This window comes from Balearica regulorum, chromosome 2, assembly GCF_011004875.1.
Source record: "Balearica regulorum gibbericeps isolate bBalReg1 chromosome 2, bBalReg1.pri, whole genome shotgun sequence".
Taxonomy (NCBI): domain Eukaryota; kingdom Metazoa; phylum Chordata; class Aves; order Gruiformes; family Gruidae; genus Balearica; species Balearica regulorum.
The window spans coordinates 42,576,001-42,590,437 of record NC_046185.1 but is presented as its reverse complement, the minus strand read 5'-3'; the positions used below and the strand labels follow the sequence as shown (position 1 = coordinate 42,590,437).

Genomic DNA, 14,437 nt, shown 5'->3' with positions numbered 1-14,437 from the left:
ACTATGGGGCAATCCCATAATACTTTATTGGCATAAGGAGACAAACACTGACAAAAGAAGAGACAATTTTTAGGCAAGGACAGACTAAGCTTTGGGAGTTTAGTCTGTGTTTATTTGTCATTAATGTTTCATATTTGATATTCCTGTGTTAGAGCTCGATGTTGCTCATTGAAGGCATCCCTTTAACCATACAGAGCCTGTATTTTATTTTCGTTTTCAATGTAAGTACTTGCCAGGGAACTTAAGGACTTATCCATAACCACGTGTAGCAATTGAACACAAAGGCAGTAAGCCAGAGGTGAGCTTAATTTCAAAGTCACTGCTCACAGAACTTCTCTGCTGAAGTCATATCTAATCTGACACAAGGATAGCTGACAAACACCTTCCTTGCGGGAGTCTGTGCGCCCCATAGATAAATTGCTGTCTCTCATAGATTAATCAAGTATTTGGAAGAAACTCTTCCAACTTGCCAGGGAAACCACACGCTGCGTTAACTAGGAGACACCTTTACAAACTGCACGATTCATTTTGGACTTGTAAAACACAAAAAGTTTAAACTTTTTGAAGTAAACCAAAATAAAACCAGTTTCTCAACTTTTCCAGGTTCGATTGCTACCCTCTCGTGCATACATACACGTACACATACATATCTACATGTACACACATACGTATATACGCACACACAGATACATATACAAAAGTTTAAGCAATGACTGTATTTCAGAAGCTGTGACTGTTCAGGCTCTCTGCATTATTTTACACACGAAGCAGAGATCCGACCCATTTATAGGAAAATGACACTAAACCATTCTTCTTTGCATGTTGCAGTGCAGTGCAACAGGGAAAATCAGTGCCATGGGCAAACTATCAGGGATCAATTTAAACGACTTCCAGCCACAGCCACAGCGTCCATTACCACCGTCCTGTTTCCAGAGTGCTCAGCTGATAGCTGATGTCTCTTCAGTCTCCTCTGAGGCAAACTAGCTTTGCAGGTGGCGATTTTGTGACACAAGCATCCCCAAAGGAGACAAGGTTGTGGGATGACAATGACATTTGAAGAACACAACTGTTAATTATATTTTTCAAAATACTTATTTCTCCAAAAATGTTCATTTCTCAAGGACACACAGACTATTTCAACAAATTAATTATATAAAAATAAAAATACTGGGCAAGATATTACACCTTTATTGGGAGTACAGAAAGTTTATACTGAATTACCTGGGATATAGCATGCAAGCAGGAACTTGAAACTTCACGCTATTGCTGGTGTCTGTCATTTTCAACGCTGCTATCTCCGCTGTTGTTTAAAACAGAAATATGGCCTTGCTGTTTGTTTGCTAAAGGCCCCAGCTCATAATCCTCCAATACACTTCTCAAACTTTTAAGCACAGACTAAATTTTGTAATAGAGCTTATCTTGCTGTCCTACTTGCCGCCTGTTTGTGATCGCCGACCCTTGCCGTGCCAACAACGGCAACTGCCACTTTGGAAAACTTAATTTCTACGCAATTGAATGCAATGTTTTGATTTGCAAAGCGAGGAAGGCAACAGCACGTAGCTGCTCAGTTCTTGCTAGTCCAGCAGCAGCTCTGCATCACAGTTTTGGATTTCTCTGTAAAAAAAACATTCTTTATCCTAGGGGATGCTTATACATGGGAAGAAAAAGGAGAGTGAAGGGGGAAACTGGAATAGTCTTTCTCTTCCACTCCTGGAAGACAGCAAGACCAGGTCCAGAGGATACTGAAGGACCATTTTTCTGTACATTCTTACACAGGTTTTGGAAAGGGGCGTTACAGGAGAGAGAGAAGGGAAGATGCCTGTGGCTCTGAATTTAACAAGGAAAGCTCTGGAGGGACTGCACCAAGAGATCTCTGGATATAACATAAATATCATCCATGCAATCACATTCCACTTACTACAGAAGCTGACACAGTTTCTAGAGTGTGTCTGTGTGGAAGGAGGATGTGTTAATTCAGTAACGGTGGGTGAGACCAGCTATGATAACGACACAATGGGGTGGCTTTCTCTCGGGGCAGGGGGGAATAAATGGTTTTGCAGAGCATTTCATATCGTAGAGCATCTGTAGAGCTTCTGACTCTCAATGTAACAAGACCAACCCTCTCAAGCAAGTTAGAAGCCTGTGATACAGAAGCAGTAAGTCAGCTCAGAGGACAGGGGTAGAGATCACAAGAAAGGAAAAATGTCTGTACACAGAAAGCAAAACCCAACAAGTCTCTGTAACGATCGTTTCTCTCAGACTGGGTTACAGCAAGAAATCTAAACAGTCAAGACCTGGAGAAGAGAGGAAACCAAAAGCAGGAAAACACAGGCAATGCTGAGGATGTTCACAAAATACATTCTGAAAAGCAAAGACACGTGAAACACTGGTCTTTTACTTTCCTGGCAGTCTATGCTAGGGAACAACTGTATGGAACGGTCAGAGGCAACGTTCTGCAGTTGTGAGCAGGCCGCCCGTCTGGCTGCACAGCACCTCTTCCCCCACGTGTTAGAGTCAGACTTCTCCAGCAGCGCCACGGGCAGACGGGAGGTCTGTGGGGTCAACGCGACAAAGCTTCTCCTGGAAACGTTTCAGAGAGACAACCCACATGCTGTGTCTAGCACATGCCACCCTTACAGTTTATCCTACAAACTGTAAGGATCGATGTAAATGACTCACGTTAATCTGAAGTGATGGAGAATCACTCACCTACGTCTCCCAAATGAGTGGTCCCACTATGGAAACCCCAAACTCACCTTCCAGCGTCTCACAGCATTTCAAAGTGCAATTGGATGCCAAACTCAATTGCTTCTTTCACTTCAGATCTGTACTGTCACAGACATAGTAGCGTCATGCGATTTGTTCCTTGGTGAAACCATGCAATGCAGATACTTATGCTTTAAGATTTTCTGAAAAACGGGACATTTTACCAGTCACAAATTAGAAAGACAGTGATACCTTTGCAAACTCAGAGTAACTACACCCAGCAAAACTGGATGTATTCTGTAATTACTTATTGTAACCCCAAACATGCAGATCAAGATTATCTATTGAAATGCCAGGCATAAGTTATTCATTAACTAAAACCATTCTGTAATTTTATTGATATATTTTGTGGAGTTCACATATTTTTGTACAGCAAACATAACACTGTAGGCCACAAGAAGCTGCAGCACTATTGTTTAATAGCAGCAAGGTATATTTTATAATCAGGGTATGTGGACAATAAATAGTCTGTTTCTTTGGATGTGAATGTTTAAAATGAAGTTCTGCTGCAGCTTCATAATGTGATTGCTATTTTACAGAGCTTATACACAAAAATATATATGCAATCTTTTTGTCTATATTTTATACAAATACAACAGTAGTTTGTGAATACATTTTAAAGTACATATACATGATAAGCAACTCAATTTCCCATATCACAGGATAGCAAATTTTAAATGCAAGAAACATATACAAATTCAGTCTGGAATGCAGGGTTTTCTGTGTTCTTTTTTTTTCTCTCTATTTTTGACTCAAAACTTTTATCATTAAAACATTTTAGCATAAAAGTCCAAACAATTTTTTCCACTAGCTAAAAATATAATTTCAGCAATCCAAGTCAGGTTTGGGTGTGTCATCATTCCCCAATATACTTTTCCCAGTTTTTGTCTAAATTCAAAGGCTTTTAGTAATATATAGTATGTTCTTCACTCCACACCATATAAAAAGCCCACATTTAATTTTAACTAGCAGTCACCTATTTTTGTGAACAAGAGCTGGGCTTGTCAGCGTTTAAATTTGCATGTCCAAAATTTTACTTTTGCAAGTGCATATGAATACATTGTGGTGTTGCACAAAGTTCATTAATGACAAATTAAGTCACAGTATAAAAATATATCATACAACTATAGGTCTAGTATAGTCCTTTTTTTTTCTATGGGTAAAAATACATCTGAATGAGACAGGGAGGTTTGTAGCACCATGAGAGGAGTTGTATCCCAAGTTACATTAGCAGCATGATCCAATATAACAATATTGCAGGAGTGTTTCTGAGGAGATAAACATTCACTCTGGTTCAACTGTACCACTGAAGCTTATACTGAAAAGTGTTTACATATGATTAGCAATAGTTCTGTGTCACTTCCAGGGCTAGATAACTGTTATCAAAAGACACTGCCTTCCAACAAAAGTAAGACACCCTTATTGCATAAAAGCTTTGGGACTATCCAAACACATTTTGAACTACTGTGGTGGTGTTTGTACGTTGAGCGTGATGCTAAGTAGGCTGTGGTTTTAACTGTACACTGGGAGGATGCAGGATGGGCAGCTAAGCCTATACGGTTTACTACATACCAGATAAGTACATTTCTTTCAGAGGCTTATCTATAGACTGAGAAGAGTACAGCATGAGCTGCTAAACCAGTGTATGAGACAGACATAACAAAGGATGCAATCCTGCTCCCCTCGACCTTTACGGACGCAGGATCAGGCCCTAAGTTAACTTCAGACAGCAGCATAGCGATGATAGGATATGATAAAAAAAAAATCTGTATCAAATACTGCATGTTAAACATTTTTGCCATAGTTTACCATCCAGAACTCCAGAGGACACAGTTTGCAATCGGTGAGGACAAACTCCTAATTTTTTTTTGACTGGTATTCAAAATGGCAGTAGAAGACAGTGTAGTTTGAAACATGTAAACCTAGTAAAAACCATTGTAAAACCCTTAAGAAAGACACACTGGTTCTGTGCAATATAGCAATTGATAAGAAAACACTGTAAAAATGTACCTGTTTAAAATTACAATGTCTACCATTTTGTACACAAAGCATTATACCAAAGGCCTACATATATGTAATCTAATGGCACTTGAAACAAATTATAATAAAAGGTTTTATAATAAAAAGCATAACCTGTAAGAAATTTTCTTAAAAGGTTTAGGTTTTCTTTTTGAAAGTGCTATATCTTGTAATATGTGTAACATAGAGGTTGACCAAGCTTTATTTTAAAAAATATTGGCCTATAATACATGTTTAGCTCACTAGGCAAATGATCCTGAAAATATGTACTCTTAACATTCATTATTAGCTTAATAAAGCAATCAGCTCTGGCTCATGTTTCAGTCAGTATATGGTTTTTAAAAACCTCTACTGCCAAATTAACAATAAATCACTCTATTCCACAATTTACTACTAAATAAAGCACAAGCAACAAGTACACAAAAATATATATATTTAAAAAAAAACCCCCTTACTAGAAATTTAGAAGTTGCACAAAGAGTGGCGCATGATCAGCCAGCCCTCCCCCCCCTCCTGCCGAGAATCCATCTAAAATTGAGAAAACAGGGTTTAAAACATGACGTTTTCGTAGTGGCCAATACCGACTCTGCCTATGTAATATTCAAAAGCACTGCGGCGGTGGTAGCATTGCTTACAGTGTCAGTCTGCTTCCATGTTACCATACATCCTAGGTCAAGCGGCACACACACTTGGTGCTGCCACCCACTGAAACCCTGACTGAATGAGGTTCAATATCTTGTCTGAGGTCCCTATTTCTCAAGTGAAATGTACGTCTAACTCCAAAGTGAAATGTCAATCCCTTTTCAGGAAGCTAAGGCACGAACAAAGTAGTAAGGACTCTGGCTACGCGCTAAGAAACAGATGTTGGCAAAGTGTCTGTTGGGTTTTGGTTTGTTAATCAAGTCTAATCGGCAACTGAGACTGATGAACAGTCGCTACGGATTGGAAACTGGTGTGCCAGAGGCTGCCCAGGACAGGCAATGCTGCCCGGCCACGCTGCTGGGCCAGCCGCAGGATGCAGAGCCCTCGCAATTTCCTCTGCTGCAGGGGGAATTACAGATGCTCGGCTCCACGCGGGACGTGGCCCACTGGAGGAATTAAGTCCATCTATCTTCATCTCAGATTGATTTAAAAGATCGAGAATAAACCCGAGTTCTTCCTAGATGCGTTATGGGTTGCTGATTTAACTAGAGTTACATTCGGTTGCGTTCACCTTGTGCTCTGTTCATCTGTGTTATTCTTTCCTTTAGAAAGGTGACGAGAAAAAAAGCAATATTGAACAAATCATTCAACTAAAGATGTAAGTAAGCGAGCAATCTGTTTCACAGAAACCAGAGGAAGCAGTCATGAAGCAGAGCTAAAAGCCCACTTTGAGAGAACGTGCTCCTAAACCCAAAACCTAGGAGTAGTTTGCAGAATTTCAAAAGGTATTTTCCTTATTAATACATCCTTATTTTAATGCCTTTGGAACACAAACACATTTATAAAAATGGTATCTTTCAGTAATAAAATTTAAATACACATATGTATAAAATAGTAAAACTACACCTGCATATTGCTCCTAGAATTAAAAAAAAAAAAAGTAGGAGCTACTGATAAAACATCTGGAGCATGAGCTCCTTAAATGGGAGCAACTTTTGTTTCTGTGAAGTATATTTAGTTTAACCACTTAAAACCTTGTATGAATCCTCATTATTGTTTGAGAGATCTTAATGTACGTGATTTCTATTTTTTAATTCCTTGAACAAAAATAACAAGGAAAAGAATGTTATTGTTGAATTACAGCAAATCTAGTTTGCTTTCATGCATCACAGGGTTAGTTGGTTGTTTTTTTTTTTTTTTTTTTTCCTCTTTTGGTTATTAGGGGTTGGGGAATAGAATATATTGCATTAGGTAAAAGTGGTGTAAGCAATATGCTTTTACTTCACTCCTAAGAGTCCTGTTTTTAAATCTTGGCAATGGGCAAAAAGTCCCTAACCAAGTACCCAGGTGTAGAAAGTGTGATTAACGTCTAACTTGTTGCTTAGGAGGACATAACACACCATGTAACACAACTGAAAAGATCATTCCAATAAAAAAAAAAAAAAAAAACCAAACAAAAACTGGTATTTGCAAATTTACATTCACTCTCTGACTGCACACTAGTTTTGAACTGAAAATAGATACACACTTTCTGGCTGGACTTGATCCACCCTTTGGCGGTGGCAGCTGGGAGAAGACTGATGCCTACAAATGTGAATACACTATTGGAAGATTCCTATGCAGTACTCTTTCTATGCTACTAAAGAGAAAAAACAGCAAGTTAAGAATTAAAACAAAAACTGCGACAAAATATTCTGCATTACTAAATTACAACACTTTTATATTTCAAGATCAGCCATTAATTTCGCCTGTTTCTCTCTACCAGAGTCATGAAAGCACAACACAGTTCCAAATTCAACTTGAAACATTTGTCATTTAGGCAAGCAGAGATTCTCTGTTGAAATTCTGTTCAGCCATGATTTTAAAGAATTAAACTAAATTTTTTTCTTCCATTATGCGTAACAGGCCACAAAAATTTAAGCCAGAAAATGGCAAAATTCTTAACACCTTTTATAATGACTTCAATACAAGTCAAAATGCTATATATATGTACATGTGTATATATGGACTTCTATATATACACACACAAGTGTTCAGAAAAATCTGAATTCCATATTTATTTAAAAAAATTTAGATTTGTCGTTATAGAACAGATCAGATGTGTCACCATTTGGGAAGAGGATTTGTTTGGAAAGGGACTGGAGAATTTTTTTTCCCAAATCTTCAGGAACCTTTGTGATACACATTTTAACTGGATTCTTTGCAAATACTTAAATATATTAAAAGGTAAAAGTGGTAGTTCTACCACTGACATCAATAAAACGGAATAGCTGGTATGGTTGAAAAAGTTTTTAAAAAGGGATGAGTGTTGAGAGTTTGCTTGGGATGACTTTCTACTGAACATTTTAAATGTGTCGATTGGCAGTGAAAATGAAAACAATACAATGAGACTGTTCTAAAAAAAAAAAAAACCAACAAAGTAAACACAGCTGAGAATAAACACTTTCAAAACATTTTAAAAAAGTTAATTTAAATTTCTTACTGGCTTCATGAGATTGGTACTGTACAAAAGCAGAAAATTTATAATGTCTTATAGTAGGCACTAAGTTAAAAATGGTCACCTAAGGCATTTCTACAAATAGACAGTAACAAGCCAGCTTTGTACATCCTACTGGAAAGCTTGATGAAATCGCGGTAGGGTGGTGGTTGTGCTTAGACTGCTCGTGAAAGCTGCTGACAACGAGTGCAGAGACCCAAGACCTATACTATTGCTGGGATCTTGTGGATCCTGGGTTTGTGGTGGAAGTTGAGTCATAGAAGAATGTGCCTCCTCTTGCGTATAACTCATTCCGAGGTTTCCCACTGAAACAGAAGGATTATAGGGAGGGCCATTTACAGGTATGAAGTTGAACAGCTGCGAAAAGTCCAATGATGGGGTGTTTAGAGGTTCGCTAATAGGAACGGAGCCCTTGGAAAGGGAAACCTCCCCAGACCCATCATCTAGTGGCCCTACTTGCGGATCCAGCCCTAGTTTTGATGAAGATGCTTGAGAATCCTGGGATGAAGAAGGCATACCACTTTGCAACTCCATTAAGTAACTTTCGATTTCCCCTTTCAATGGCTGTTCTTTTTCAGGCATAGAAATTGCGTATGAGGTAGTACCGAGCGGATATTTCAACGATAGCTGGTGAGAAGGGTGGACAGACTCCATATCTATTGGACAAGGCATTCCCAATGGTAACGATGTGGCAACCATTTGGTGTGCAGATGCAGAACTCTGCATGGACTGAATCTGAGTGTTGTAGAGATTTAATTGCAAAGTGTTTGTAAATGGCTTTGATGTCAGTTCACTGGAAGGTAAAGACATCACTGGAAGCAGCTCATCCTTAATAGGCACAGAAACATTGCAGGTAAAGGGATCTAGAAGGTCCATTGGCTCTGTTTTGACCTTCAAAAGTTCTTGGTTGTGACTTTTCTTCATGTGGCGTGTGAGGTGATCCTTCCGCCCAAATCTCTGTGCACAGTACTGACAGAGGAAGTCCTTTCTTCCAGTGTGCACTACCATGTGTCTACGGACATCCTTTCGGGTGTAGAACCGACGATCACAGTGTTCACACTGGTGTTTTTTCTCCTTCACTCCACCCGATGACTTGCCTGCGTGAGTTTTTAGGTGCTCCAGCAGCACTCCTGTGCTTTCAAAAGTCTGCAAACATACCTTACAGGTGAGGTCACCGCTTGTTGCAGCATGCAAAGCCAGGTGACGTTTGAACCCAAGCTTGGTATTGTAGTTCTTTCCACATTCTTCACACTTAAAGGCCTCTTTGTTGGGATTGTGTGTATGTAGGTGATTCTTTAGGTGATCTTTTCGGTGAAACATTTTCTCACAATAATTACACTTGTGGGTTTTCTCAGGAGAATGAGTAGCCATATGCCTTTAAACACAGATATATTCTGTAAGTAATTATTTTGACCAAAAAACACACGTGCTCATTTTTTAATGGCAGATAAATACTACACTAAGGGCTGCTTTGCAACAGAACCTTTTAACTGAAAGCATGACACTACAAAGACAGTTCGACAAATTTAAATATAGCAAAACGCGAGCCATTTCTCTTAAATCGACACTTTAGTTTTGGTGGGTTTTAGCTAATGTAACAGGGGTATAGGGGCAAGTATGAAAGTACTCATGTAAAAGTCCATAGCCAAAAAATTTTCAGTCCATATTCTTTTTTTCTCGTGACAATTCCTTATACAAATGAAAATTCTACGCTCATTTAGAAAAAAAAAAAAAACAGCAAACAAACAAACAGAAAACAAAAGCAGAAAACAAATTAAGAAACAAAATCAAAGACATTAGCTTGCAAACTTAGGTAATTTAGAATTCTAGAAACAATCCCATGGCTACTTTAATTAACACATCCTCTCTGCAATCAGCTGAAGGCGTACACAAATATATACTTTTACACGGCTTAACACGGCCAACATAAAATAGATAATATAATCTGAAAGATAAATAGAGTTTAATACCTTAGTAATTTGTACTTAGAAACAAAGGCCTTGGTGCAGTCTTGTTGTGTGCACTTGTAGGGCCTCTCTCCTGTGTGAGAGTATGAGTGAACCTTTAATTTCTCAACACTGTTAAAGGCCTTGTCACACAGTTGGCAAGGAAAGTTTTTTCTTGGTTTGGTTTCACCACGCTTACGTTTCCCTGAAGGGACTTTCTGGGTATCTCTTACTTCTGACAAATCACCAGGAATGACAGTGGCCATCGCAGCCTAAACCAGGCCTTCTTGTTGGACACTTGGGAATTGCCCAACTCCACTAAATGATTTAGCTTTAGATGGCTTCTCAAGTTTCATGTGGTCGTAAAAGAAAGCAAAAGGGGACTGGAAAAAAAAAATAAGAAACAACTAGTTTGTAACTAAACTTAGATTTTGAAGTTTACTTGCTATGTGATGCTTCTGAATAAAACTTAAAAATAAAATTAGGTTCAGCTGGTCTAATGTAATACCTGTAGGTTTCTTTACACTATTTGCTGCAACTCTTAAAATGCATTGCTCAGGATGAACAGATCCACATATGTCCTGACATCACACCTCACAACCTTCCCCTCAAGCAATGAGGGAGAACAGCAAAGGTTCTGTCAGATTACGGGAGGCATCAGGCAAAGACCCTACCTACCCAGATGGCTTTTGGCAGCTTCAGATTTCAAAGGAATTAAAGCTGCGCCTCTGGTGTTTGCACAGACACACACATGCACGCACACATGCACACACAGAGTTATCAAAGTGAAAATCTGTTAGCCTCGAAATGTTTGAAAACCTGCGCGAAAAGCAGCAACTCCCATGCTGACAGTCTGGGGGGGCAAAGCTCGTGTTCTCACGCATCCCTCCTTGTCATGATTACTGCACATCTATGCACCTACTCTAGTCAAATGTATGCATAGCCAATGATTGCTAATGCCAGGTGAAATTATCCTGTAAACTTACCCTCTGCTAACAGAGACTTGATGTATCAGCAACAGAAATCCCGTGGATTAGGGATAGATTAGACAGATTGGGGTTTTATTATCCCAGCACTGGAGACCCCTACCCTCCTCATGCTATTCTGCAAGGTGTGAGCACTGTAAGCATTGAGATTTAGGCTAGCTGAGGACAGAGGCTCTTAGCTGGTCCTTCTGGGGCACTGCAAACTCTGAACTAAACCAGCGGCTTTCAGCTAAAGGAGGTGCCCAATGCTTGTGTCTGACTTGCTGGCAAACAGCTTTAAATTCATCATCTGGTAACATATAGTAGCAACTGGGCACCTGCCATTACAGGGCACTCAACAGTCCTCCTTCGTCAGGGGTAGCTGACAGCTTTTTGTCATCGTGGGAGCACAGTTGCTACTTTAGATACCAAATCCAGCGCTACCTGTTGTGGGAAACCCCAAGCGTGAGGTCTGCAGCAGTAGGGGCAAGGAGGAGGATGGCAGGAGGGCAGCACTCAACGCAAGGCATGGGCAGGGCCGGAAAGCCTTAAAATTTGGCCTTTCTCCCTCAAAAGCAGCAACCCCCCTGCCTCGGTGTCACGGCTTGCAGCTGCCGTCCGCTCTGGCCTCTGCCGGGGCAGCTGCACAAGAGGAGGCTGGGCCGGGTGGCACCGAGGCCGGGGGCAGCAGCCTGGCTGGGGGCTTGGTGGCCGGCCGCCCCCGCGGCCCCTGGCAGCGCGGCAGGGGAAGTCAGCAGCTGCTGGGACAGGTGGAGCCGGACGGCTGGGAGCCGGGCAGGGAGCACCAGGCCGCAGCTGCTCCAACCTAATGCCACCTCCTTGATAAACAAAACGGACTCTTCCCCGCTGGCAGCCAGGGGAGGCTGGATAGCTTGGTCAGAGGCCGCCTGGCCCCGGTCTCAGCTGTCCTCTCTCCCCTGCTGAGGCTCGGCAGAAACAGAGGGAGACAACGGCTCCAGAGGGAAGTGGAGAGCAGCGCCCAGGTGCGATGGGGGCAAAGCTAAACAGTCCTTGCAAGAGCCCCAGCGTGGCCCTGCAAGAAAGCAGGGAGATATGAGAGCCTGTGGTTTCCTTGATGCATGGCAGGACAGGGTGGCTGGGGACAGGAGGGGGACAAGGGGATGTGCATCTTTACTGTCTGCATTTTATGAAAGCTTTAGAGTGAGATTTCCATTTGAGACATGTACACAGAGTACGTCTTTGTCTGCGCCTCTTCCTCCCTCCTCCCCAAAACTTTTCCCTTGTCTTTACAAGAGGAGAGAAACACTGGCACACCAAGATGGAAATCTGCTGCCTTTCAACCCTATAGTCCTTGAATGGAGGTTAAACTATGCTACCTTCTTTGAGCAAGAAGTTTTGTAAGACCACCTTTACTCTTCCAAATTTTATACGGAACCACTAATCTCTTTAAAGATACCCAGCGACAGGAAAGGTGTTTCTCTAAGGACTCATCATCTCAGATTTGTCTCGAACTCATTCCCACTCATGGGACAAAGCCTGGAGACATCAATTCCATGAGTGGGAACATCTACAGGTCTTCAAAGAATCAGCTTAACTTTATTTTCTGTCTTATAAGCAGCTTTCTAGCTCTTAAGTGAAAAAACGAAACAGGTGTTTAGAGACTCGAGACCAAAGTGTTTCTGCAATAAATGAAGACTGGTTCCAAAGACTTAAATGGAGCCACCAACGTAATCAAAAGGAGGGTCTGATTCACATCAAAGTTGTGATAAATTTGTGGATTGAGAGATTTTTCAGTATACGCTTTAATTAGAATCTGGAAATAAAATTAATTGTGCTTTCCTGTAAATGAACACACTGGTTTTCTACGCATATTGGCCTGAATATAGAATGAAATCTTGTTTTAGCCTAATCTCTCCTCACAAATGAAGTTCTCAGGGAGAAAAAAAAAATCCAACCCACTCTCTGCTTACACAGGGGGTGTATCTATACCACACAGCCACCTATGAGGGACCCGCCACACAGAGCCGACAGTGCAGCAGCTGTGGCCCTCAAGGAGTGGTCTCAAGGAGTAAGAGAGGGCTATGGCCCCTTTCACCTCCCTGCCAAATCCACGTCCAGCTTGAGAGAGGCAGGCATCAGCTGCAGCCAAAGGCCAGAGAACTGCCTCTGCTGCGGGGGAATGTGGTTAAGTTGACCATGCTGGGTCCAGAGCAGCAGGTGGGAAGCAGGCAGGCTGGCAGGATGCGTGGAGGGAGGGTGAGCTGCCACGAGGAGGGACCAGGAACAAAACTAGGATGGGGCTGTGGGGTCAGGGAGGAGCAGGGAGTGCTGCATGGGGGTCTGGAACGTCGAAGGACACGAGGACAGGGCTGAGCTGGTAGCGCTGGGTGCAGGTGGGGAGGAACTGAATGTGCATCAGGCTGGGGAGATGCAGGATATTAGGCCATGCAGAAGGGTGATATGCAGGGTCTGATGTGAGGCCAAAAGCAGTGTTTGCTGTGGAACAGCAGATGAGGATTAACTGTTAAATTAACAACTGACAACTTCTCACTTCTTTTCTCAATGAAAGGATCACACCTCAGGCTGGAGGCCATCCTATATTCAGGCCAGTATGACATTACTGTTATCTTCTCCCAGACTTCAGGTAACCTAGTTGCTGTACGAGATGTAACTCAGAACATTCACACAGGTGAAGAATTCAGGTTTTGTTCCTCTATGATCAAAATTAATTAAGCTGACTTTGAACTGTGTTTGTGTCCTTAAAAATGCATCATAAGAACAAATATAGTGTGGATCCAATCTTTAACAATGACAGTGTTTTATTAAAAAAACATGTATGCACTATTATCTCAGTACCATTTCTCAACAGATGAGGCAATTAAGAACTTCAGTATAGATCTCTGAATAGCAAATAACCACTTTTTTTTCTGTGGATATATAGACTGAGCAATGGAGATAAAACTTAAAAAACCACTGATCCTCAAATATTACACTTTCCAAAGACCAGCTGAAAGAATTTTATGAGTAATATTGCCTGTTTGTGTCTGAACATATTATCACTTAAAATCCTCATTCTTATTGGTGCTTTCACAACTGCAGGATGAATGATTATATGCAGCATCAAATATAACAAACACATTACACAAAACCTCATATATAATACTATTTTGAAAGAAGCATATACTTAAAGCAGGATTAAAGCAGCCTCTGTTCAATGCACACCTGATGTTTGCCCACTAAAGTCCTCAGATTTTGGTCTTAACCAGTTCCGCTGACTCTTCTTGGAGGAAACCAGAATCCAGTACTTCCCATTTTTACTGGTCTGAAAAACAAAAGGAAGAATGAACTAGACTCCAGCGAAACCAGTATATTCAGAAAGGCTGGGATGCGGCAAGACTGGGGGTTGGAAAGAATCGGAAAGGAAAAGTTAAAAGGGATAGATCCAACCCATGCACAGAACATTATGTACTGTTAATTATAAACTGTAGGAATCAATCATTCTTGCATTATCAGTAGCAATTATGCACTTCCATTTGCAGTATACTTACATCATTTCAACTAATGCTATGCTGGACAGTAACACAAAGAGATAAAATTAGACAAATAAAAGGAGTTTTCAA

The 14,437-nt window shown here is 41.0% G+C and overlaps 1 protein-coding gene across 7 annotated transcripts in view; it reads right to left on the bottom strand.

Moving 5' to 3' along the window:
• Positions 1–3,069: 3,069 nt before the first annotated feature.
• PLAG1 (PLAG1 zinc finger) overlaps positions 3,070–14,437 on the bottom strand; it is a 52,206-nt gene continuing 40,838 nt past the window's right edge. For 5 of the 7 annotated variants that reach the window (XM_075744062.1, XM_075744065.1, XM_075744064.1 and 2 more), the window contains 3 exons: positions 14,040–14,139; positions 9,895–10,253; positions 3,070–9,299 (listed from right to left, as the gene is read on the bottom strand). In XM_075744062.1, the coding sequence (XP_075600177.1) occupies positions 8,036–9,299; positions 9,895–10,136 (1,506 nt within the window). In that variant the 5' untranslated portion in view covers positions 10,137–10,253; positions 14,040–14,139 and the 3' untranslated portion in view covers positions 3,070–8,035. Of the gene's footprint in view, positions 9,300–9,894; positions 10,254–14,039; positions 14,140–14,437 lie in introns of those variants that run through there. The other 2 variants (XM_075744066.1, XM_075744067.1) reach the window with 2 other exon arrangements.